Source organism: Manis pentadactyla, chromosome 1 (genome assembly GCF_030020395.1).
Source record: "Manis pentadactyla isolate mManPen7 chromosome 1, mManPen7.hap1, whole genome shotgun sequence".
NCBI classification, from domain to species: Eukaryota; Metazoa; Chordata; class Mammalia; order Pholidota; family Manidae; genus Manis; species Manis pentadactyla.
This window is the reverse complement of record NC_080019.1, coordinates 66,004,303-66,029,175: the sequence shown is the minus strand read 5'-3', so window position 1 is coordinate 66,029,175 and position 24,873 is coordinate 66,004,303. Positions and strand designations below refer to the sequence as shown.

Here is a 24,873-nt window from a genome sequence, read left to right as displayed (position 1 = left end):
CCAGATGGTGTCTGTGCTGCAGGCATTCTCCACAGCTGGCAGGGTGTCCTGCCTGGCCTGCGCTTCTCCATATGGTGGTGGAGACGTGGGGTGTTGTGGGTGGGGACCCTGGGGCCTGTGATTGATGGAGCAGATTCATGAACAGGCTCTTTCTAGGTCACTGTGACTGTGGTTCAGGCCATGAACCCATACATTGCTCCCGGCATGTGGGAACCACATCTATGTGCACGTGGCCTGGTGGGAGTGCATACTGTCCTCCTCTGGGTGTCTGGTGTCTGTGTGGGTGCTTGCGTAGGTGTGCGTCCAGCAGAGGGCAGGTGCTGGCATCTGAAGGGAGACAGGTACCCACAGAGGACTGCTCCTGCTTGGAAGACCTTGGCCTGCTGCTTATGAGGCCTGGCGCTTCCCACTGCATCCCACCTCCCCTGGCCTGTCCCTTTAGCTACCCTTCTGCCTTTTCCTATAAAGCCACACGTCTCTTCTGTCCCCTGCCTTAAAGCTAGACATTTCTTTCCCAGCCCTGCAAGCAGTCTGGAGGCATGTTCCCGTGGCCCCAGGCTTCCTGAGTGCTGGGCTGGGATGCATGCCTCTAATAGCAGCTGTGTGCCATGCGCTTCGCCAAGCACTGCTGATTCGCTGTCTCATTACATCGTGGGCCCCTGTGCTGTGCGGGGCCTGTTGTTGGCCTCACTTTCCAGATGAGGGCACTGAGGCTGAGATAGGCTGTGGGACGCACTGCGTGGGGCACAGCTGGGGCGGGACAGAGCCGGCACGCTGCTCTGATCTTCCTGCCTCAAGCGTCTGTGCCTGTGACCACCGCTCCCGCTGCCTCTCTCTGGTGAAGAAACAGCGGAGGGCTCGCTCTTTCTGGCCAGCCCTTCCATGGTGACCCACGCTTTTCTCTAAGTCAGGGATGGCGTCCAGGGCATGGGCGCCACTAACTGCTCCTGCTCTCCTCAGGGATCCACGAAGGCCCGAAGGCTGTGGCCACTGAAGAGGACTCTTCTGACCAAGGTGGGGCCTCATTTTCTTCTCCAGGCATCCAGTACAGAAAACAGTTACTGCTCTATTCATTATTCAGTTCATGTCTGCTCGACTGAATCTGGCTCCCTGAAGCTGGGGGAAAGGAACTAGGGATATGAAATAAATATTTCTTAAGCACCATGTATGTGCCAGAGGTGTCCCCCACAGGTGCTAACATGCAGTCTTCAGGGTCACTGATGGGGAAACCCAGGCCCAGGGAGGGTCAGTGCCTTGCCCATAGTCACAGAGCCAGCAGGTGGGGGACCCAGGATTTGGAGCCGTGTCTGATACAGAGCTAGTCCCTTGCGCCTGCGCTGCCGCCTCTCATCCAGTACTGCTCAGAGCAGTGGTTGAGGACACTGTCGTGTCTTAAGAGAGCCCTTGCTGTTGTACTCTGTGGGGTGAGTGTGCTGCAGACAATCACGTGGGGCCTGACTCTGTGCAGGGCCCGCCAGAGCTCCCTGCAGAGCCCTGGGTGCCTGCTGTGGTGAGTCACTCGGGCAAGGACTGACTTTGATTTGCAGAGCTCTCAGCTGTTTGATTTTAGGTGATACAACGGGGAAGTGAACAAATAGACATGCTCCCTGACCATGGGAGCCTCCGGGGACAGTCCGGGAGAAGGAGCTCCCAGGGAAGCTCTGAGGGAGCCCACAGACTACCTGTGGACCAGGGCCCGCCTGCCCCCACCAGGCTGTGACCTGACAATTCCAAAGTGACCCAACACCTGCACCCAGGACAGGGTTTTATTTGTGTCACCAAATAGCCCATCATGGAGTAGATAATATTTTCCTTTACTTTTGAGATGGTAATATGTGGTCTTGCCAAAGAAAGGCAAGCAAGGGAAAAGGCACACAGTGAGAACTAGGTCTCCCTCCTGCCCGGCTATCTAGTTTCTTCCCAGAGACCCACTGTTACAGGTTTCTCATCTATCTTGCCAGACATACATGGTGCAGATATAAGCCCATATGCATATGCATTCTTTTCCTTTTCTCCAAATGCAAGCACAGCATACATATTGTACTGCATGTAGTTATTTATTTTCTTATTTGGGAAATCATCTCATATTCCTTTATGGAAAGCTGTTTTTTCAGGGCTTTGTAGTATTCCATTGGATGGATGAACCAAAATTTATTTAATGTCCCCTCCTGCTCCCACTCCCTCCGTGCATTTAAACTTGGGATATGGTAGTAAGAACTAAAGTTCCATTAATTTGGGGGGAAGTTGTCTTTGCATGACACATCCTGTTACTGGACCTGTTGCTGTCCAGAGGGGATGAACCAAATCCTCCAGCAGGGGGCGCTAAGCTCTAGTGAAGAGGAGGCTGAAAAGGGTGGGTGCGCAAGCCCCTGGAGCCCATCCTGCTGGGTGGAGGTCTTGCGCACTCACACTGCGCTCAGCCTTTTCACGTGCTCGCTCACCTCTTCTCGTCCCAGACCAGTTGTAGCAGCATCACTTGGGAAAGTGTTCAAAATGCAAATGTTCAAATTCTCCACCTCATCCCACACAGACTGAATCAGAAATTCTGGAAGCAGGGCCTCGCAGCCTGTGTTTTCTCCCACCCTCCAGTGCATTTGATTCTTGCTCAAGTTTGAGAACCACTGTGGACCAGTGGCTCTAGAACCAGGTGCATGTTAAGAATTACTCAGGTTGCTTGTACCTGTCTGGAGGACCATGCTAGTCCCCCACTACCGAAATCAGAATGTGTAGGAGGTAGATTCCAGGCATCAGTAGTATTTAAAACTCCCAGAATCCCGATCCACACAGTCAACCCGATGGGAGGAGGGACCTGTCCTTCTATCCTGCGGTAGGCTGGGCCTAGAATCCAGGAGCAGGACTGAAGTGCAAGTCAGAAAGCCTGAATGACCCCAGGTAGCCTGGGGTGGGTCTGAGCCCGGATCTTGGAGGTCCAGACGGCACAGGATGAGAATCCCGAAGGTGGGTGGGGGGCCTGAGGCAGTGGTACCCAGGGACAGAAACACCCCATATTTTGACCCAGGGATGGACACTCGGGTGGGGTCTGCAAATCCTGGGCTCCCAGGCTGAGTGTGGACCAGGTGGGTGCAGGCGGCGCTTTGGGAGCAGAGGTTTCGGGCGTCCAGGCTGACTGTGGTGGCTGTCCTTTGTTGCAGAGCTGGAGGACTCCCGAGATGGGCAGCAGAAGGTGCTGGCAGCTGTGAGGCAGAACCCCACCTTGCTGAAGCAGTTCAGGCCAGTCCTGGAGGACGCCCTGGAAGAGAAACTGGAAAGCCTGGGGATAAAGAGAGTAAGCTCAGAGCCGCTGTTCTAAGGGCCGCTCCTCCCACTTAGCCCTGGGGTGTTCTTAACCAACAAATGTTTGATTGCTCTTTACATTGTGGCCTTAGGCATCTCATTTGTTCCAAGTGAGGCGCCTCTGGTACCTGGGGATATAAACCCGCACAGCTGCTCTCCTTGCCTGACAGTGACAGTGTGGCCTGTCCTCTCTGTTTCTGCCAGTGGCCTCTTGAGATGTCACCCTGTGTCCTGACCTCTCCATTCTCTCTGCACATTGGATTCTTTCTTCTGTGTCTCTTTTTCTGACAAAGGAAATTTAATTGGCTTAATCCTGCCTCTGGATGGGGCCTCGGATGGGTGGTCCCCTGGATAGATTAAATGTCCGTTATTGGTGGCACGGCACACGTGGCCATGCTCCATCAGCAGGTGGCTGTGGGTCAGGTGGGCACTGAAAGCCATGTCTGGTACAAATTCTTATTGGAATGCCACTGTTCCCTCGTGCTCACGGTAAACCAGAGCATGCACAGGATTATTAAAGGCATCTATGAAAGCTATTATTAAATAAAAACACACCTTGTTATTAAAGAAGCCAAATACCACATCACTGAAAATACTTTTTTTATTAAAGTGTTCTTAATATACAATCTTTTGTTGGTTTCAGACACACATCACAGTGGTTCAACATTCCCCATGATGATCTTATATTATGACTGCAAAGTATTGTGCCCTTTATCCCCCTCCCCCTCCCCCCTGCACCCACCCCAACCCCATCCCAACTAGTCACTTCTCATTGTCTATGAGTCTACTGCTCTCTTGTTCATTCCATTTTGCTTTGTTTTTATATTCCACAAATAAGTGAAATAATATGGTATTTGTCTTTCCTCACCTGGCTTATTTCACTAAGCATAATACCCTCTAGGCCCCTCCATGTCATTGCAAATGAAAGGATTTCTTTTCTTTTTATGGCTGAATAACATTCCATTGTATATGTGTACCACATCTTTATCCATTCATCTATTGAGGGACACTCAGGTTGCACCCATATCTTGGCTATTGTAAATAGTGCTGTGATAAACATAGGGGTGCATATGACTTCTTGAATCAGGGATCTTGTTTTCTTCAGGTAGATGCCTAGGAGTGGAATTACTGGGTCAAATCAAACGGTATTCTATTTTTAGTTTTTTGAGGCACCTTCATATTACTTTCCACAATGGTTGAACTAATATACATTCCCTCCAACAGTGTAGGAGTGTTTCCCTTTCTCTGCATCCTCTCCAGCATTTGTTGTTCTTTGTCTTCTGAATGTTGGCCATCCTTACTGGTGTGAGGTGGTATCTCGTTGTGGTTTTATTTGCATTTCCCTGATATATTAGTCATGTGGATTGTTTTTTCATGTGCCTGTTGGCCATCTGAATTTCTTCTTTGGGGAAGTGTCTGTTCAGATCCTCTGCCCATTTCATATTTATTTATTTATTATTTATTATTTTTATTTTTATCAGGTTATTTGCATTTTGGGTGTTGAGGCATGTGAGCTCTTTATATATTTTGGATGTTAAACCCTTATCAGATGAGTCATTTATGAATATATTCTCCACACAGTAGGATGCCTTTTTGTTCTTCTGATGGTGCCCTCTGCTGTACAGAAGCTTTTTAGTTTGATGTAGTCCCATTTGTTCATTTTTGCTTTTGTTTCCCTTTCCCAGGGAGATGCGTCCAGGAAAAAATTCATCATGATTATATTCAAGAGATTTTTGCCTACATTTTCTTCTAAGAGTTTTATGTTTTCAAGTCTTACATTCAGGTCTTTGGTCCATTTTGAGTGTACTTTTGTGTATGGAGTTAGACAATAATCCACTTTCATTCTCTTACATGTAGCTGTCCAGTTTTTCCAACATCAGTTGTTCAAAAGGCTGTCATTTCCCCATTGTATATCCATGGCTCCTTTATTGTACATTAATTGGCCACATGTGTGTGGATTTACATCTGTGCTCTCTATTCTGTTCCATTGATCTATGGGTCTTTTCCTGTGCCAGTACCAAATTGTCTTGATTACTGTGGCTTTGTAATAGAGCTTGAAATCAGGGAGAGTTATCCCCACACCTTTGTTCTTCTTTCTCAGGATTGCTTTAGCTATTTGCAGTCTTGTGGTTTCATACAAATTTTAGAACTATTAGTTCTAGTTCATTGAAGAATGCTGTTGTTATCTTGGGAGGGATTGCATTGAATCTGTAGAATGCTTTAGGCAGGGTGGCCATTTTGACAATATTAATTCTTCCTATCCATGAGCATTGGATAGATTTTCATTTATTGGTGTCTTCTTTAATTTCTCTCCTGAGCTTCTTGTAGTGTTCAGAGTATGGGTCTTTCACCTCCTTGGTTAGGTTTATTCCTAGGTATTTTCTCCTCTTTGATGCAATTGTAAATGGAGTTGTTTTCCTGAGTGCTCTTTCTGCTAGTTCATCATTAGTATCTAGGAATGCCAGATTTCTGTGTATTAATTTTGTATCCTGCAACTTTGCTAAATCCAGTGATTAGTTCTAGTTGTTTTGGGTGGATTATTTAGGGTTTTCTATGATATGTCATCTGCAAACAGTGATAGTTTACCTTCTTCCTTACTGGGATGCCTTTTATCTCTTTGTCTTATCCAATTGCTGTGGTTAGGACCTCCAGTATTATATGGAATAAAAGTCAAGAGTGGGCATCCTTGTCTTGTTCCCAATCTTAGAGGAAAAGCTTTCAGCTTTTTGCTATTAAGTATGATGTTGGCTGTGGGTTTGTCGTGTATGGCTTTTATTATATTGAGGTACTTGCCCTCTATACCCATTTTGCTGAGAGTTTTTATCATTAATGAGTGTTGAATTTTGTCAAATGCTTTTTCAGCATCTATTGTGATGGTCATGTGATTTTTGTCCTTCCTTTTGTTGATGTGGTGTATGATGTTGATTGATTTTTTAATATTGTACCATCCTTGCATTCCTGGAATAAATCCTACTTGATCATGATGGATGATCTCTTTGATGTATTTTTTTATTTGATTTGCTAATATTTTGTTGAGGGTTTTTGCATCTATGTTCATCAGGGATATACATCTGTAATATTCTGTATTTGTGGTGTTTTTGCCTGGTTTTGGTATTAGAGTGATGCTGGCCTCACAGAATGAGTTTGGAAGTATTCTGTCCTCTTCTACTTCTTGGAAAACTTTAAGGAATATGGGTATTAGGTCTTCTCTAAATGTTTGATAAAATTCAGCAGTGAAGCCAACTGGTCCAGGGATTTTGTTCTTAGGTAGTGTTTTGATTACCAGTTCCATTTCATTGCTGGTAATGGGTCTGTTCAGATTTTCTGTTTCTTCCTGGGTCAGTCTTGCCAGGTTGTATTTTTCTAGGCAGTTGTCCATGTCTTCTAGGTTGTCCAATTTGCTGGTGTATAATTTTTCATAGTATTCTTTAATAATTCTTATGTGCATACACTCTTTTTTCTTGATAAGTCTGGTTAGGGTTTTATGTATTTTTTTTTCTCAAAGAACCATCTTCTGGTTTCACTGATCTTTTTCTATTGTATTCTTCTCAATTTTATTTATTTATGCTCTGATCTTTATTATGTCCCTCCTTCTTCTAACTTTGGGCTTCATTTGTTCTTCTTTTCATAGTTTCTTTAATTGTGATTTTAGACTGTTTATTTGGGATTGTTCTTGTTTCTTGCAGTAGGCCTGTATTGCTATGTACTCTCCTCTTATAACTGCCTTTGCTGCCCTCCACAGATATTGCATTGTTGTGTTTTTGTTTTCATTTGTCTCCATGTATTGCTTGATCTCTGTTTTAATTGGTTCATTGATCCATTGATTATTTAGAAGCATGTTGTTTAGCTCTATGTGTTTGTAGCATTTTTGTTTTCTTTATGTAATTTATTTCTAGTATACTATTGTGTTTGAGAAACTGCTTGATACAATTTCAATCTTTTTGAATTTTGTGGCATGGTATGTGATCTATTCTAGAGAATGTTCCATCTACACTTGAAAAAATGTGTATCCTGCTGCTTTTGGGTGGAGTGTTCTGTAGATGTCTGTCAAGTCTGTTTGATCTAGTGTATTGTTCAGTGCCTCTGCTTCCTTGTTTATTTTCTGTCTGGTTGATGTCTACTGATGTGAGTGGTGTGTCTAGAATGAATGTGTTACCATCTATTTCCCCCTTTAATTCTTTTAGTTTATGTTTTACATATTTAAGTGCTTCTATGTTAGGTGCATAGACATTTATAATGGTTATATCCTCTTGTTGGACTGATCCCTTTCTCTTTATTTAATGTCCTTCTTTGTCCCTTGTTACTTTTTTTCTTTGAAATCTATTTTTTCTAATATAAGATACTGCTAATCCTGCTTTTTTCTCCCTACTATTTGCATAGAATATCTTTTTCCATCCCTTCACTTTTAGTCTGTGTATGTCTTTGGGTCTGAAATGAGTCTTTTGTAGCAGCATGTAGGTGGGTCTTGCTTCTTTATTCATTCTTCCACTCTATGTCTTCTGATTGCTACATTCAGCCCATTTACATTTAAGGTGATATTGATAGATATGTACTTATTTCCATTTTATTAATTGTTTTCTGGATGTTTTTTTATCATTTGTCCTTCTTCCTTTTTTCCTTTCTTATACTCTTCTCTTGTTATTGATGGTATTCTTTAGTGTTGTAGTTGGATTTCTCATTTATTTGTCTATTTATTTATTTTGCGTGTGTGTGTGTGTGTGTGTGTGTGTGTTTACTGTAGGCTTTTGTTTTGTGGTTACCAAAGGTTTAAGGGCAGCTTTCTTACTGTATAATGGTCTATTTTAAATGGCTGATCACTCTATTTGAAGCACAATATAAATGTACATTTTCCCCCTTCTTCCTCCTCCACTTTTTTCATATTAGATGTCATAATCTGCTCTTTTGTGAATCCCTTCACTAATTTTGTGTATAGTTGTCATCACTCTTTCATTCCTAGACATCCTTTTTTCTCTGTTTCTCAGCCTCTTTGTTTTCCTGTTCTCTAGTTTCCATTTCATTTACCATCTCCTCTACATGCTCTAATCTACTCTTAAATCCCTCCATTGTATTTTTCATTTCAGACACTATCCTTCAGCTCTGAGTGGCTCTTTTTCAGGTCTTCTATCTCTTTGTTGAAGTCCTCCCTGAGATCTTGGATACTTTCCTGTAAATCCCTGCACATGTTTAAGACTTTTATTTTCAAATCTTTATCAAGAAGACTGATGATCTCCATTTCATTTAGCCCTCCTTCTAGGGTTCTGTTCTGTAGTTTTGTTTGGACCATATTCCTGTGCCTCCTCATTTTGTCAGGGTTCCTGTGTTTCTTCCTCTGTATTAGATGGCTCTGCTATGCTTCCTGACCTATAGAATAGCTTTATGAAGAGGGCAAGAGCTTTATGGTGCCTCAAAGCCCAATATTTTTTACTCTCTGATGCCTAGTCCTATTTTGCAGGGACCACAGCTGCTGGAGTGCTGTGGGCAGAGTGTCTTTCTGTGCTGGCAGTTTCCTTCAGCTGCCACCTTTGTAATCAACTCAGGAGTCTCTGTTGAGCTTGCTGTGGGTGGGGCCACCCTCTGCCTGGCCTGCAGCAATGACAGGGCTGAAAGGATAAGTGGGGTGGGTGAGCTGATGTGCAGGTTTGCCTGGGTTGGACGCGCAGCACTGGGTTTGGACACCAGCAGGGAAGAAGGAGCTCTTGGGGCTGGGTCTTACAGGCACCTCCTAGTTGGGCTGAAACAGAGCCAAGAAAACTGGGAAAATCTCCTTCTGCCTGCCAGGCAGCAAAATCTGCTGCTGCTGCTGAGTGGGTTGACTCCTGGCAGCACATGCAGGGAGGAGCCTTGGGGCTGAGTTGCCAGCAAAGGGGGATGGAGCATCTGGGGCTCCCAAGAGTCCCCAATTTGTTGGGCTGAGGAAAGGCTGGGGGAGTCTCCTCCACCTGCCTTTTCTCCTGAGGAGAGAGTTCCATCCAACCCTCTCCCCTCTGGTACCCCTCCCACTGACAAGTCTTTCAAACTGTCACCTCTGCTTGGGTCTCTGGACTGACAGAGCGTGCCTGTCCTCCACAATGGCTGGAGTCTCAGCCCCCAAATGCTCCCCTGTCCCTGTTGTCCAGCCCTGCCAACCACCAGAACCAAGTGTAATGTGGGCTCGTGATCACGGGGCAGATCTCCAGGCCTGGGTGTGCAGTGCTCCTGGGCTCCTACCCACTTCCTGTTCTGTTCCTCTTTATCCCACCTGTAGGCTGGGTTTGTGGGGTGGGCTTGGGTCTTGCTCTTGATCTTGGCTCTGCCACTTTACCCTTTTCTGTGTGGTCTTCTCTTCTTCCTCACATGTAGGTGGTCTTTTCCACAGTCTTTAGATCATTTTTTTAGTTGTATTTGCTGTATTTTCTTCTTTTATGTGTTTTTGGGAGTTTTCTGCATTGCCTACCTACTCTATCTTTTTCCAGAACCCCCTGAAAATACTCTTTGTACAGAGTAAAATTAGAAAAAAAATAGGTATCTTGGTTTCATTTAGTGTGTTCACTAATCTGACTATTTTCAGTTCCTGCTCAATCTAACTTTGGCTCTATATTCGGACTTAATTAAAACATTTCTTTCTAATCTTGAATGAAGCCTCATGGATTCTGCTTGGATGTCAAAAGCTGGAGCAACTTCCAGTAGGTCTTGGATAAGTACCTGGCTTTTGTTTTTTGCAGTTGATTTTTTTAAACCTTATTAGCCATGGAGGACAATGTGTCTGGCCTAATGAGAGTGCCTGAGGTATAAAAAGGAGCAAGCCATGGTCTCCCAACCTCAGATTTAGTTGAGTGGTAGAAAAGCTTGTCCCGTCTAAGCCCCATATACTGCGATGTCAATGCAAAGTTGTGTCATCTTGCTATGCATGCTTTGATGCATCTCCCACCCCTAACCCACCTCACATGCAGCACTGTGTGAAGCCGCCACTCACTCTGTTCTGACACTCATCTCATCCTCTCCCAGAAAGCGCCAACCCTGATCAGGGACTCCAGGCTGGCAGCAGGTTGGAGAGGCTTAGGGGAAGGAGAAGGAAGGGAGGCCCTGTCTCCAAAGGGGAACTTCTGTCCCTTCCAGGGTACAAAGGGAATCCCTACTCAGGTTCTCAGACAACTGGAGCCCATCCTGAGAGCCCAGCGGGAGAAGGCTAGGTGGTTTCCTAAATTTCGGAGTCTGAGAGAAAAACTCATCAGGGAAGTCACCAGCAGGATGAAAGAGAGAGTGAGGAATGGGGCCCTGGCATCCCAGCCAGGTGGCAAGACTCCAGGTAAGCTGGGGAGAGGCTTCCTTGGGGACTCTGATGCAGGAGAGTTGTTTACATATGAGGAGGGCATTATCCCTGCCCCCTTTGAGGCATTGCTCTGAAGGGTGGCATGGGAGGGTCCTCACTGGTGTTGAGTCTCAAAGTCCTATGTTGGGAACTGAATCCGGGGGTGGGGTGGGGTGGGCACCAGGTCATGCAGGGAAGTGGGAGGTGAGCCAGAGGCAGTGCTGTGGCTGCCCCTGAACGTCCCCAGCTCAGATAGGTAGCTTCACCCATAATTGGGTTCTACACTGCTTTCCCTGCTTGGCTCCAACAGAGAGCAGCCCATCCCTTTTCTGGCTCTGTACACCAGGTATGTCGGCTGGGAGAAGGCCCAGGGCTTTTTCCACTGAGAGCATTGGGGCTGCGGGAGGGGGCAAATATCAAACAAATGAAGACTCTGCTCTGGAGCAGTGGGAGGGTGTGCAAGGCTACACGGGTTCTGCATGCAAACAAGCGCTCAGAGCTCAGAGTTGGTTCCCTGGGCTGTGGCACAGGTGCTGCTTTGTCCCAGGGATTGTGACAAGGAAAAGCCCTGTGGCTCTTGTGGAGGATTAAAGTATGTGGATGAGGATCCTCAAGTCTCTGTCCTCAAGGAACTTACGGGGCAAGACCATTTGTGTTCCTGGGTTGGAGAGCTCCCCACTTCTAGAGGCTTCCGAGATCCACTGGACTGCTATAACTGGAAGCTTCGGGGAGGGCTTCTGCGGGTCTGGGGCTGCTCATGCAGGGTGATGCCCCAGCCCTGTTCACGCATGGGCATACATACCCAGAGGTACTCTGTGTCCGGGCACACCCAACCTCAGCTCTTCGTGCAAAGGAATTTCCAGAGTATAGGCCACATAGCTCTGGCCACATAGCTTATTTTAGTTGGCACACAGACCAATCATTTAAAAATTTACTAAGGCTGGCTGTTTCAGGGCTTGCCACCTCAGCTGGTAAACCGGCCGGGCAGAGGTAACGTGCTGGAGCCAAGGGCAGGGGCATGGGAGCCCCAGGGAGAGGGCTGGAAGCACCCTCTGAGTCCAGGCTTCTGAGAGAGGAGAGCCGTCTTCACTTCGAGGTGCTGCCCTCCCCTCTGGCCCTAGGTCCGGTAGTCAGAAGGCTGGAGTCAGATCCCCGTGCCCCTCTCCCTTTCGCTGTCCTTGTGGTCCTGCCTTCCAGGGCATGTCGTCAAGGTGTGAGGTAAGTGCTGTGTCCTCACAGCACGGGTAGACCTCTTTCTCCAGACCTAGGCCTGCTCATCCCCTTTCTAGGTCCCAAGAGTGCTACACAAATGCCCACCTCCCATCTCTGCTCAGACTGTACCTCTTATGCTTTGGGGCAAAGCTGTGGGATGTAGCAAGGCAGAGGCAGGAGCCCTGCATTTGGGGTGGCCCACAGCCTTGTCAGCAGCTACCGCTCACTTCCATGGAACCGTGAAGCTTGAAGCAAGGCCCTGAATCTCTTGCAGCTTCTGTGAAGTAGAAAACGATACCCTCTGAAGGTGTGGGGGGCTAACTGGATGTTGCACCAAAGTGCATAGTTGGTGTCTGCGCACATAACTGTAGCTAGTATTGTAATTTTCCTGCAGCAAGTTTGTCTGCCTTCCTCTTCTCTTCAGTTTACCCTTTTCTCTAGAGAAGGTTTCTTCTGTGTAAATGCATTGTGTGAGAGTAGCGTGTTTCAAATATTTTTGATCTTGAAATGCAGTAAGAAATTCTTACACTGCACACACGTAAGAGTTTCAGGGAACAGTCCTTACTCTGACTCCCTGTGATTGCACTTCTCTCCTCTTTTCTTTCCATGAAAAAGTTGCTGATTCTAGATCCTCCCCTGGCCCTCAAAGGGTGTTGGTGAAGTTTGGGAAATGAAAGGCCTGTGTCTGCCCTTCTGCCTTATCACTCTTGCCCCAAAGGCCTGTGCTGGGAGGAGGGCGTGGCAACCTGTCGCGACCTCTGGTGGCAGCGGCACCTTCCTGCAAGGCTGCTGGCTCCAGTGGCTGCACTTTGGGTGGGTGGACAGGGTAGTTCTGCTTCTAGGGTGCTGCTGAGGGTTGGCGGGGGTGGAGGGGTGAGCTGAAGACCTGCTGGGCCGCAGTCCAGACCTGCTGACTCCCATGCATCTCCTGGGACACCAGCTTCTCTCCTGATTTCTGAAAAGACTGTGGGTCCCAGCCCTGAGTCTGGCCAGCAGGGGGCACCCGGGTTGGGGGCAACGACAAAATCTGCTGTGTTTATTGTAGGGGGTATACTGTAACAGAATGACTTGTCCATTTCTACTGTGTTGGAGCCTCTTTCTACATCCTCTTAGACTTGGGGTCCCAGCTGGGTATGCCCTGATACTCATTCCTACCTGTGTTTCTAGTCAAAAGCCAGCGGAACCGAATGGTTACCAAAGAACCCCAGCCACAGACCAGGACCCTGCATGTGGCAGTGCCATCCAAGTTGTCAGAGCCACCGACGATGGCTGGTCAGAGTCACAGCAGCCGTGGCCCTGGCCCAGCCCTTGTGCCCATCCCTACTCCACGCTCCCGAGCTCATGGACCCTCCGGTACCTCTGCTTCCTCAGGGCCTGGGCTGAGGTGAGCGCCGGTCACAGCACCCTCACTGGGCCTGGGTGGTGGCTCCCCACCTCAGGCAGCACCTGTGCTGGGCTCCCCACTGGCTTCTGCAGACAGGTGAGGGGCAGAGACAGAAGTGAACAGAAGTGGCCGCACGTGGGATCCTGAGCCCCCAAGAAGAGACTGGGGTCCTCTGCTCTTGACCAGGGCAAACCTGCCCTCTCTTCAGCAACTCTTCTCCAAGCCCTGCTTGCCACACTGGAAGTGCTGGGTCCTCGCCTTCTAAGGGGAAGCTGGTGTAGCCACCACACTCCAGGGTGATTCCTGGCTGCTTGTTATTGGGGCCCAAGGAAGGAGCAGGGCTGGCTCTGGATAAACCAAACATGTTTGCAGGTGGGGAAGTTTGGCTTTTAAAGTTTCCTTTCTGGCCCATGCACCCCTCCTTTCTCCTCCATGGCAGTACGCCCCCGTTCAGTTCTGAAGAGGACACGGAGGGAGATTCCGGGCGGCAGGCATCTCTTCCACCCCCACAAGTTCCTTCCAAGATGGGGCCCCAGCCAGAGGACAACGGGGACTGGTCTGACACTGAGACCTCTGAGGGGCGTGTGCAGCCTCCTGGCGAGGGCTCAGGTGGGCTGGCGTCCTCAGGTGAGTGGTCTGGGACCACTGGGGTAGCCCTTCTCCAGCCAGATTTCTCTAGGAAACATCCTTTGACTTTCTTTGAGTTTTATGGTTTGGCAACTCACGGTGACTTGAAGAGAATGAGCCCACTCCCCTCCGACTTTTCCTGGGATAGTGGAGATATCAGGAAGAGAACAGAATTGGAGAGAGGTTTATTTTGTCATCGAATTGTTTAACTCTTGGAGGCTGGGGAGAGCCCACTCACCCCTTCCTCCTCCAGGTTATTATGGTAGAGAATGAACACGGTGGCAGACCCGGTGAGATTCAAGTGCTGCTGTGTTGCTGGTGACAGGCCCAGCCAGGCCTAAGGCACAGGCTTCTGTTACAGCTGGGTTGCCTCCTGAGGCCGAAGTGAGGACCCTTGCAGCCTCCCCAGACCCAGACCCTGACCACACCTGAGCACAGGGCTGGGCCGTATAGCGGACCCTGAGTGGGCTGAAGCAGGCCGTGAAGCCCCGGCACAGGTGCGGGCAGAGGGGCAGAGGGAAAACAGAAGTGGGCCAACTGTTGCCCAGCCAAAACACGGCCCAGGGGATGTCCAGTCCCTGGGCTTGGCCCCTTCCTGTGGGTAAGAGAGAATAAGAAGGTGTGAGGAGACCCCGGGAGGGTGTCCCCCATGCTTGCCCAGCCTGGAGGGAGGGCAGGTTGCCCAGACGCCGCACATGAGGTAAGGCTGCCACATGCATCCTTACCGATGTCCAAAATAAGCCTCTGAGACCTTAAATTATTAGTTCAACATCACAGAACAAGTATCATGGAAAACTGAGAGTCTGTATTATGTTTCTGAAATTAATGTGTTGGATTCCTTTTTTTTTACTTTAAGTTTTTTTGTCCCAAAAGGAACAGCCTTTAGCTGTTTTCCTAATGTTAGGAATATGCAGTGCAGTCTTTCCTGGTGCTTGAGCTCATTAGCACCAGTTCAGGGTCACCTGATTCCCCATCATCCCAGTAAAAGTGGCCTCCAGGGCAAACCTAGGGTACAACTAGGTTCAGTTACGATGAGTATTTTTACAGACTTTTCTGTAACAGAAACATGTCTAACAGACATCATTTTTTAAACAAAAGAATGGCAGAAAGTGTGGTTTCCCTGCTGACCTTTGAGAGGAAGGGTGACAGCTTCAGTAGGTAACAAGAACCTTCAGAGCAGGTGCCCAGGACTCCCCCAGTGCCTTTGGGCACAGCAGCCTTTTTAATCTCACAAGGTCTTTGCTCTTTTCAGCAAAGAGACAGAAATTCAACTTGATGTAAACGGCATCACAGAACTTTAAGGGAAATGTTGTGATTAACTGGAGTGAAAATATCCATTAAACTGGTCACTTTCTAACAAGTTACGGTGATGAGCCATTTTCCTTCTCAAAACTACTGAGTCAACTCCCATTCTTTCAAGATTTTCTTATAAAACTGTTAATGGACATGGGTGTGGCATCTGGCTTCCAGTGCCTTTTCTAGCACAGGCTTAGGTAAAGAATATAGAAGTGACAGTTTTGTTTTTCCAAAGTGAGTAAGTGGAAGTTCCGGGATGTAAGTCCAGGTCTGCGCCGTCTGCACACTGCACACTCGTACTGGGTTCAGAGGAATGTCATCTTGTCCACAGCACATTCCAAGCTTCCAGTCCATCCGGATCCACCTCTCTTGCCAATGGGTTTCAGCCCTGGGCAAATTCACTATGGATTCAATGAGACCAAAGACATGACAATGGAATGTTCTTGGGGTGAAAGGGTTATACCCAACTTTATTCCCATGGTGGCAGGTCATTCACTAGAATCCCGTCCACTCAGAGCGAGTCTGCCTGCAGCAAGCCGGTCTCTGCCTCGGGACTTCTCTGCCCAGATAGCCATCTCAGTCTCTGTCCTCAGCGCTGCCACCACCCCAGTCTCTGCTGTCCTGCAGCCCTGCAGCTGTGCCACCGTGTCACCCAGAGCACTGGGCCGAGCTCTTTATATAGAGTCAGTAACCCATATTGCCTGCAAGTGTAGTGAGCTAGCTGACCAGGGCATGGTGAGAACCCTGGCCACGGGAACCTGCTCTTTATCCACCAGAACCAGATTTTTGGAGAAGTATTTATGATGACTGTGATCGTGAAGTATTGCCAGTTGGGGCAATAAGGTTTCAATTCCTTTGTTGTAAAATGAGAGAAGGTATCTGGACAAGATGGTTAGTGAGGGACACAGTGCCAGGTACATTATAGGCCCTTCACAAACATTTCTGGAACAAATCAATGAGCCAAGGACTGTTGTAGCTCTAGACGTCCACTCAGGCCCTCAGCCTTTTGAATCCTGGAAGGCTGTGGTTAGCTTCCTGCATCTTGGCCATTACTGAGATCTGGACGTCCACCTTGGTGTACCCGGTCACCAGGAGTCCATCACAATCTATGTCCCTGTGAAGCCCCCTCCTGCACAGAGTTGCGTGAATGCCTGTCTGGCCCTCAGCCCTCCTGTGCTAATTTCACATAGGATACTTCTTGTCTCAGTGAAGACGTTGAGGAAGGTGTGTCAGCATGTTAGCCTTGCCGTTCATGTTCCAACTGAGTAGAGGCTCTGCCTCTGCCTCCCATTAAGAGGGAAGAAGAGATTCTGAAGCCTCTGTCGCACGCTGTGTGGTTAAGGGCGTAGTGACGTCTTCAGGGTGCCCCAGGCCTCCGGGTCACCGTGCATGATGGCCTGGGCCTTCTCTCTCTCCTTGATCCTCCTCTGCAGTTGCCCTTCCTCCTTCCTCCTGACCCTTCTGCACACTCCCTCTATCCATACCGGGCCTGGACACAACCCACAAGGACATGGCATTCATTCTCTGGTGTTTTCTCTCGGCTTGCTTTCCAGGGACACTGGTGCAGTCGATGGTCAGAAACCTGGAGAAGCAGCTAGAGGCTCCAGTGAAGAAGCCAGCTGGAGGGGTCAGTCTGCACTTAATGCCCAACGCCGGGCCACCAAGGGATACCGTGCCAGGAAGGAAGCCTCAGGTAGGGTGTAGGACACTTGGTGGTTGCCCTGCCGTTCCCCACAGAGCCAGCTCTGAGTTTTGGGCATCTGGGGTGGAGTAGGAGGAGGGTCCAGGCAGTGTCAGCCTTGGCCGTAATGGGACAGTGTAGATGACATTACTGGAGAGATGGCCGCTTTCAAATGCTGGCTGTTTGTGTCCTTGTTACCATTAAAGAGGCTTTTGGTTCATTATACAAGGAACTGCTCAGTAGCTGGCTTCTCCTGCCCACTCAGGCTCCCATTTCCCGCCTCTGACGGAGTCCGGACCTGGCTCTGGGTCTGGCTTCTGCAGGAGCTGCTCTCTCTGGGCTCTGCTCAGCCCACGGAGGGCCTGCCTCCTTCCTTCCCTCCCTCGGGGACACCGAGACCTGCTGGGAGCACAGCTGATTGATTTCCAAAGACGGTTTATGGAGTCACATCATGCAGCACGTGCATGTGGCTGCGCACATGCAGTGGGGATGTTTGTTACATTTCGTCCACATATTCATGGCCTTGCCTCTCTCAGCCTCTAGCCACCATCAGATTTAGAGCTGGGAGGCTCAGTCTGTCCACCATATTACCTTAGGAGACCCTGCTGATGGCCCCCGTCACACCCTTGTTACTTCCTTAGGCAGAAACATTTTCAGTTCTCATCACTTCACATACCTCTCTCTACTTCTTCAATCAGAAGGGCGCATCCTGGGATGACCAACATATTGCCCTAAAATTCAGAAGTTAATTCACTAATAACTCCATAAAATTCAGAAGTAGGGCCATCATTTTTTGGTTCTTAATAGCATAACTAACCCCCTACACCCCACTCTCCCTTTACTACATGATGTGTCTGGTTTATCGTGTTGTTTGTGAGTAATGGGGCCAGAAGATCTCAATTAGTGATGAAAATGCCCTTACTGTAGAAAGGCACCAACAGCCCAGAAGCAGGTTGAGGCACTACTCAGAGCTTGCTGTCCTGGGCCCTGGGTGGTTTCTGACCGGGTGGCCTTACATTCGAGGAGAAAATGCATAGGATGCTTACATGAGGGTCCACATGGCCTGGGCCTTGTGCCAGCAGGGACTGAGAGCTCTGGAGGGTGACTGTGGTCTGGGCAAGCCTGTTGGCTGCAGCCCAGGCCCTGTCCAGGCAGAAGGCTCCCTGGCACTCCGGAGGACCCTAGTGTTCCTTCGCTCAGTGTTTACCTGGCCTGAGAGAAGCAGTCTGAGACGGGGTCCGGTGGGCACTGGAGCCCCTGATTCAGCTCAGGAATTTGGAAAAGTCAAGGGTCTGGGCTTCCAGCTCCATCAGTGTGGAGCATTAAGAAATCTGCACAAACTTAGAGTTACAACAAGGGCAACCTGATTTGCCATCGGCCTTTCTGAGAGCTTGCCTTCATTTTGTTGGAGTCTCAGGACTGTCTGAAATTTTCTGAGCCCAGGTCTCTGAAGCAGGTCCTTGGGCAACAACCTAACTACCAGGAGGAGCAGCACCTCCTAATGCTTTCCTCCCAGTCTGCGTTTTGTCCCCATGTCCGTCCCGCATTTCCATCTGCCTTGCTGAAGTGAGTTCTCTCCTCCCCTTTCCCTCTGCATAGCTCTTGGATGATGAGAGTGACTTGGAGATTTCATCCTTGGAGGATCTTCCACAGGACCTGGGCTGGATTGGGAAACCAAGACCCCTGTCTCGCTCAAAGCTCCCGGAGAAGTTTGGCACCACCCCTCGGGGCCCTGGCAACCCCAGGGTGCTTGGCTGGTGATCCTGTCCCCAGGTGTGGCTGCAGCCAGCTCAGGGCCCACTCCGGCAGAACAGGCTGCTGGGCCGCTTGTCTTCAGTGACGGAGAGGTCTTCTCCCAAGGAGAGACGCAGAGCAGAAGATGGATGTGATTTCTCCCCTCCTGCCTCCTGCCCTGCTCCAGAGCGCCGGGGTGCCTGGCCGGGTGTCTTCAGATCCCACAGCTTGAGCAAGGGTGGTAATGAGCAGTGTCCTTCCTCCACCTGCTCCAGACTGAAAGGAGCCACTTGGTCTCTATTCCCCAGTGTTCAGTAAGCCTGCGGGAATGCTGTGGGGATGGGTCTTCTGTGTGTCTCCCTGTGTCATTCGTGGTTGATCCTGTGCCAGGTCCTCGACCTCTCACGGCCAAGGTGGGGTGCGGGCATGGGTGGGTGGTGCAGAAAGTATGGGGAGCAATCTAATGACAGAGGTTAGTGTGCATATTACGGGCTGCCCAGTGCAGCCGGGAGTGGTCTTGGAGAGCTTCCCAGAGTTGACGTCTGGCAGTGTCCACTCTTGGGTAGGTGGGAAGGAAGCCTCATAGCCACCAAAGGACCACACATTTAATTTCTGATGTTAGGTTATAAGTATAACCACTGTATTTTTTTAAATGTGAAAAGCATTAATTTATTGTATGTAAACATTGAAATACAGCATGACTTTTAACTCTTGGGTTTTCTGCATTATTCCTAGGGCCTCAGCAGGGGCAGGCAGGGGTGAAACAACTTGCACTCAATCATGTCGGTTAAGCCAGAGCACAGAGATCAAGGGCTGTGTGTGGGACTTGGGGCCAGCCCAGCCCTGGCTGGCTGGGGCGTCAATTCCCTTTGTGTATCCCATACCTCTGAAAGCTGAGAATGCAGACAGACAATTCCAGTGGCTGTGTGGGGAGGAGAAGGGGCCGCAAGTAGGGAGTGGTGGTGGGTCCTCACCCCCATCCCAGCAGTCTGCCAACAAAGTCCTGTTTTCTTTTCACCTGGGTTTGGGCAAGGGAGGCATAAAAGATGTGATGCCCCTGGCTATATCCCGGTTCCCTGCAGCATACAGCAAACGTCCCGTGCCAGGCCCTCACGTCACAAACACACGCCCGAGGTCACTTGTTTGCCTCAGACTTGTTTCTGACACTGAGAGGCGGCACGGTCTGCTTGCAGGAGCCCGGAGGTGTGGGAGAGCAACACTACCAGGCAGCCCACATGCAAGGTGGGACGCGCGTTGGTGAGTAACCAGTCCGGCCCTACCATGCTGCGGTAGGACAATTCTGAGGTCTATCAGGCAGTTTCTCAAAGTTCCCAGTGGGAGTGAATCCCAGTTACCTACAGCAATCACTACTTACTAATGGGCCCTTTGTTGGCCTCGCTCCCTCCTGTTTCATCTTTCTCACTTCTGCTTCTTGGGAGCATCTCTGAAATGAATTAACCTGTACCCAAGTCCTTGCCTCAGGCTCTGCTTTTAAGGGGAACCCAAGTGAAACAGATGTGTGTACACATGTGTCTGCCATGTACACATAAACTGGTGATAATTACCAATGAGAATGACTCTGTTACTGAATGCTCATTATTAAGTTTTATGTTTCCAAGTGTGTTTATCTACTTTAGAGACTAACATATTAGTTTTGCATTTCCATCCTGTTTACTCCTTAATACATCCAAATACATTTTTAAAACTTTTGGCAAGATTTATAAGAACTTTGGAGTGTATGTATATTAGTTAGGGTTCTCCAGAGAACCAAAAGCAATAGGATTTATCTATCTATCTATCTATCTATCTATCTATCTATCTATCTATCTATCTATCATCTATCTATCTATCTATCTATCTATCATCTATCTATATCTATGTACCTATCATCTATCTATCTCGATATGGGGGGGATGTATTATGGGAATTGGTCACATGGTTATGGAGGCTAAGAAGTCACATGACTTACTATCTGCAAGCTGGAGAAGAAAAGCTGCTGGTGTCAGTCCTAGAGTCCAAAGTCCATGAGCCAGGAGCTGTGATGTTCATGGGCAAGAGAGGATAGACACCCCAGCTCAAGAAGAGACATCTAATTCCTTCTTCCTCTACTTTTTGTTCTATTTGGGCCTTTAGCAGATTGGATGATGCCTTACCACATTGGTGGGGGTGCATCTTCGTTACCAACTCTACTGATTGAAATGCTAATCTCTTCCAGAAACACCTTGAGAGAAATACATAGAAATACTGTTTAGTCAGCTTTCTGGTCATCCCTTAGCCCAGTCAAACTGACACATAAAATTAACCATCACAATATGTAATAAATTATTTAGAAATTACACAGATGATAAGATTGGTGTAAGAAAATTAGAAAGCAGATAATCACAAATAAAAATAAATTAGAGTAACCCCCAAATCCAAAGTCAACTACCATTCAACATCTAAGTATACATGCACTGATTAAAAAAATACATATGTCTCTTTACTAGGGTTCAACTACGTTTATTTTTCTCTAGCTTGATTTTCCTTCTTGAAAATAGATTATAAATGTCCTTGCATCAATATATGTATATCCACATCATTATATTTAATGGCCATGTAGTATTACAATGTAAGATTACAAAAATTTGGTTAGGCATTTCCTCTTTGGGCCTTTGATAAACCATGAAATGATAAACAAATTGTGTATATACAACTTTGTGCACTTAATTAAGTTTTCCTTAGGCTAAATAGAAGTGAGGCTGCTGGACCAACATAGAAATGAAAGGCAGTACTGTATTCCTGGCACTGGCCCAATTTCTTATGAATATTCACTAATTGAGCCTTACAGCAACCCTTTGAGGTGGTGCCACTGTTACAGACCTTTTACAACTAGAAGCTCGCTTTGCTTTGAGTCCTGTCACCACTAAGTGGTACAACTGGGATCTGGCCATCTGACCTGGGCCAGCAGGCCCTGGAGCCGAGGCTCCTAACCATGTGCTTCTGAGGATTTTGGCCGCATATTGCCAAATGCTCTCCAGAAAACTGGAACCGATTTAGTTTGCTGCTCACTGTGTGCATTTTCATTCCCTTGCCACCAGGGGGTGTCGTTCATCTTTAAACGCTTGGACGATGTGATAAGTGAAAAATGAAGCCTTACCTTTTTAAAAAGCTACATTTTTTAGTTTTCTTTTGCTGTAGGATTACTTTTCATCTTCATATCGATTACTTCTATTTCTTCTTTACAAATTGCTGATCATATTCTTAGTCCTCTTTTACTTCCAGTTGATGTAATTAACTTTTCCTCATTGCTGTTTTCTCTTTCTGTGATAGGAAATGTCAAGCATATATGATAAGAGAGAGAGAATGCACAATGGCCTCCGGGTCCTCAGCACTCTGCTTTAACAATTATCAACCCAGGGCAGCTCTTGTTTCCTGGAAACCCATTGCCAACCTCTGCCTGAATAACCATATTGTTATATCTACAAATATTTCCATATGTACCTCTAAAATATACTTCCTTGCAAAATGGCCATCCCACCACCACCATCTCATCAACACAAAAATCAGTAGTATCTCCTATGCATCCTCCGAGTTCTCTTCAAGCGTTCACTTTCCTGTATCTTCCTATACACGTTCAAGTCTCTCTTAATCTATAGGTTCCTCTTCCCTCTCTCTTCCTTCCTTCTTTCCCTCCCTTCTTTTCTCCTTCACAATCTTCATTAGTCTTATCATTGCTGACAAAGTTGGGTTATTTGCTTGTAAATTCCCCCCAGTTTGGTCTTTGCTGGATGCATCCCTGTGGTGGTGTTGAGCATGTTCTTCTTTCCCCCAAGCTCTCTGTAAATTTGTAGTTAGAGCTAAGTACTCACTCAGGTTCAGCTGTTTTGTTTCTTTTTTGACGAGACACTTCACAGGTGGTGGTGGGCACATCCATCAGGGACGCGTAACGTCTGGTTCCCTCCTTTCATGGTGTTGGTGATGGCATTGCTGATACACTGAGGGTCGTTACCTAAATTCACATCCTGATGCTCTAAGTCTATCATTTCTTCAGCATTAACTGGCTGGAAACCCTCTGTCGAGAGAAAGTCCTCGTATCAAACTGTCTGGTTGCCTTGAGGTGCAGGTATGTGGTAAGGAAGCTAAGGGTTTACTTCTTTCCCCTTTCAAAATAATGAGTTGGTTTCCTAGTATCTCCATAGGTACCAAATGAACTCATATATTTAAATATATTTGATTTGTTGAAACTGACAAGTTGTTTTCTGTTTTGATGCTGAGATTGTCCTGTCTTTGGCCAATGGGTACCTCTTCAGGTTGGTTCCTGGGTCCTTTTGAATGACCTGAATTGTCTGATAGGTTGCTTGTTATCTGGCATGAAAGATGATCCAGGCTCATATCATACATTTCCTGCCTCAGACCTGAAATTAGTAATTTCTCTGGGGAATCCTGGTTTCTTCTAGAGGAAACTGGTATTTACAGACACAAACTCATTGGTGCCGTTCAGTGAGTCCTGAGGAGGGATTTTTCTCTGAGCTCTGGCCTGCAGGCAGCACACAGCCACACAGCCCAGCCACCACACCCTGACTCACCACCTCTGCCTCCAGAGGCCAAGATGGGAGGCACGACCCTGTGCTTGGCAGGAGGAAGCCAGAATCTGGCAGAGCTGTCTTTCCTGGAGCCTGTCAGAGCATTTATCCCTGGGTCTGCGTTGCTGTGCTCACCTATTATTAGATGTGCGCTGAAGACCTTTCTGAGCACTCAGACATCAGGCTCTCTTAGGGCTGGGTCACGCCAGGGAGGAGAACGTCATGCTGCTGGTCTGCTGCACACCTGAGCTGGGATCCAGGCACAGTTAAATGTGGTTTGCTTCAATGTCAAAAGGAAGAGAAGCCAACACCCTAAACCAACTCCCTCCTGTCTCCCAAGAACAACGTCTGAGTTTTCTCTTATGTTGGCAGCAAGCCGGGGAGAGTAGATGGTGGCTGAGGACATGTGACCTGGAAATCTGGTCACATCTGAAGAATGGCAGGAATGTCCCTTAAGGAATAGCCCCTCACAGAGCACTCAGGCCGTACCTCCCCAACCTGTGCACACCTTCCCCTGGCCACACTGCTCACAGGTCTCCAGGGCTTGTCACCTGTTACCTCTGCAGAAATGTCCTTGATTACCTGCTGTGTCCCTCAAGTCCCAGGTCAAACACCACTGTGGCCTTGGAGGGACTAATGAGTGGCTGTCGCCCAAACTTGACTGGGCACAATTGAGAGAGAAGGGTCACGTCTCTCCACCTTATATGCAGCGTGCCAGGTAGTAGGTGTGTGCAGTGGGGGTGGCAGACATGTCAGGGATGCATGGGAGATGACGCAGTGGGCGGGGTTGGGGCCAGCTTGTGAGGCAGTACAGGTAATCCCACATAAGAGATGTTCAGTGAAAGCTGAACGAGTGAAAAACATATGACATGGGATCAAAAGATGTTATAATTTAAAGCCAAGAACCAGTTAATAGCCACAACTAGAAAAAATAAAAATAGCTACTTCATGTTCTTGGTTTTATTTGTACTTATAAAGCTTATTAGTTTAAGGAAGATTTTTTGAACTGACTTCATTTATGAACTCAAGGCACTTACGACACCTGTATCTGGATTGGTTGGGCCAACTGTTACATGTGTAAAATTAAAACATAATTATAAAATATTGCATATACATCTCTGACTTGTCAGCAATATCAGCCATGTTCAGGCAGAATATCATACCCAAAATAATCAGACTTGACAAGAGGAAAAACAAAAAAGAAGAGGAATTCAAAAGCTGGCAATGGCCTTTGCAAGAAACAAACTATTGCCAGTCACTGAAGCATAATGTTCTGGCAATGATCTTGCCAATGTTTATGCAGAACACCAGAGCTTAGTCACACTTACTTCTTGACCAGGCAGAGCAGAGGGATCAGGACTAGGAGCCGAGCGAGGAAGGCAGCTGGGGGCACAGGTGGGGCTTCGTCCTTTCTGAGGCTGGTTTTCTGGGCAGGTCTCTAAGGTCCTGTCATTCCCCTCCCACACCTGTGGACACTTGATGCAAATAATTTGTCCCCCCCTCCTTCAACATGAACCTTTTCTGTTGCCAGAGTCCGCTCCTTCTCTGGGGTGTCATGCCGTGTTCTCCCTCTCTGACTAGCCTCTTTGGGTGGCTGAATCCCCTGGCCCATCTCCTCCCATTGGAGTTGACAGTCAGTCCTAAGTGCTACTTGTCCAACCACTTTGTCAGCTCCACACACCTCAGCTAATAGGAGAGTCGTGTGCTCAGCGCTGTTTCCCTGGAGTCCGTTGTGTATGACCTGAATCTACACTTGACTAAGATGGGAATTGGCCAGGCATGAGGTATAACTACA

The 24,873-nt window shown here is 47.8% G+C and overlaps 1 protein-coding gene across 3 annotated transcripts in view; it reads left to right on the top strand.

Moving 5' to 3' along the window:
• The window catches only part of DZIP1L (DAZ interacting zinc finger protein 1 like), a 51,378-nt gene extending 30,487 nt beyond the window's left edge, over nt 1-20,891 (top strand). For 2 of the 3 annotated variants that reach the window (XM_057497956.1, XM_057497946.1), the window contains 7 exons: nt 961-1,014; nt 3,153-3,286; nt 10,390-10,579; nt 12,962-13,178; nt 13,618-13,805; nt 16,655-16,794; nt 18,382-20,891. In XM_057497956.1, the coding sequence (XP_057353939.1) occupies nt 961-1,014; nt 3,153-3,286; nt 10,390-10,579; nt 12,962-13,178; nt 13,618-13,805; nt 16,655-16,794; nt 18,382-18,543 (1,085 nt within the window). In that variant the 3' untranslated portion in view covers nt 18,544-20,891. The remainder of the gene's footprint in view (nt 1-960; nt 1,015-3,152; nt 3,287-10,389; nt 10,580-12,961; nt 13,179-13,617; nt 13,806-16,654; nt 16,795-18,381) is intronic. The other variant, XM_057497951.1, reaches the window with a different exon arrangement.
• Nucleotides 20,892-24,873: the final 3,982 nt, after the last annotated feature.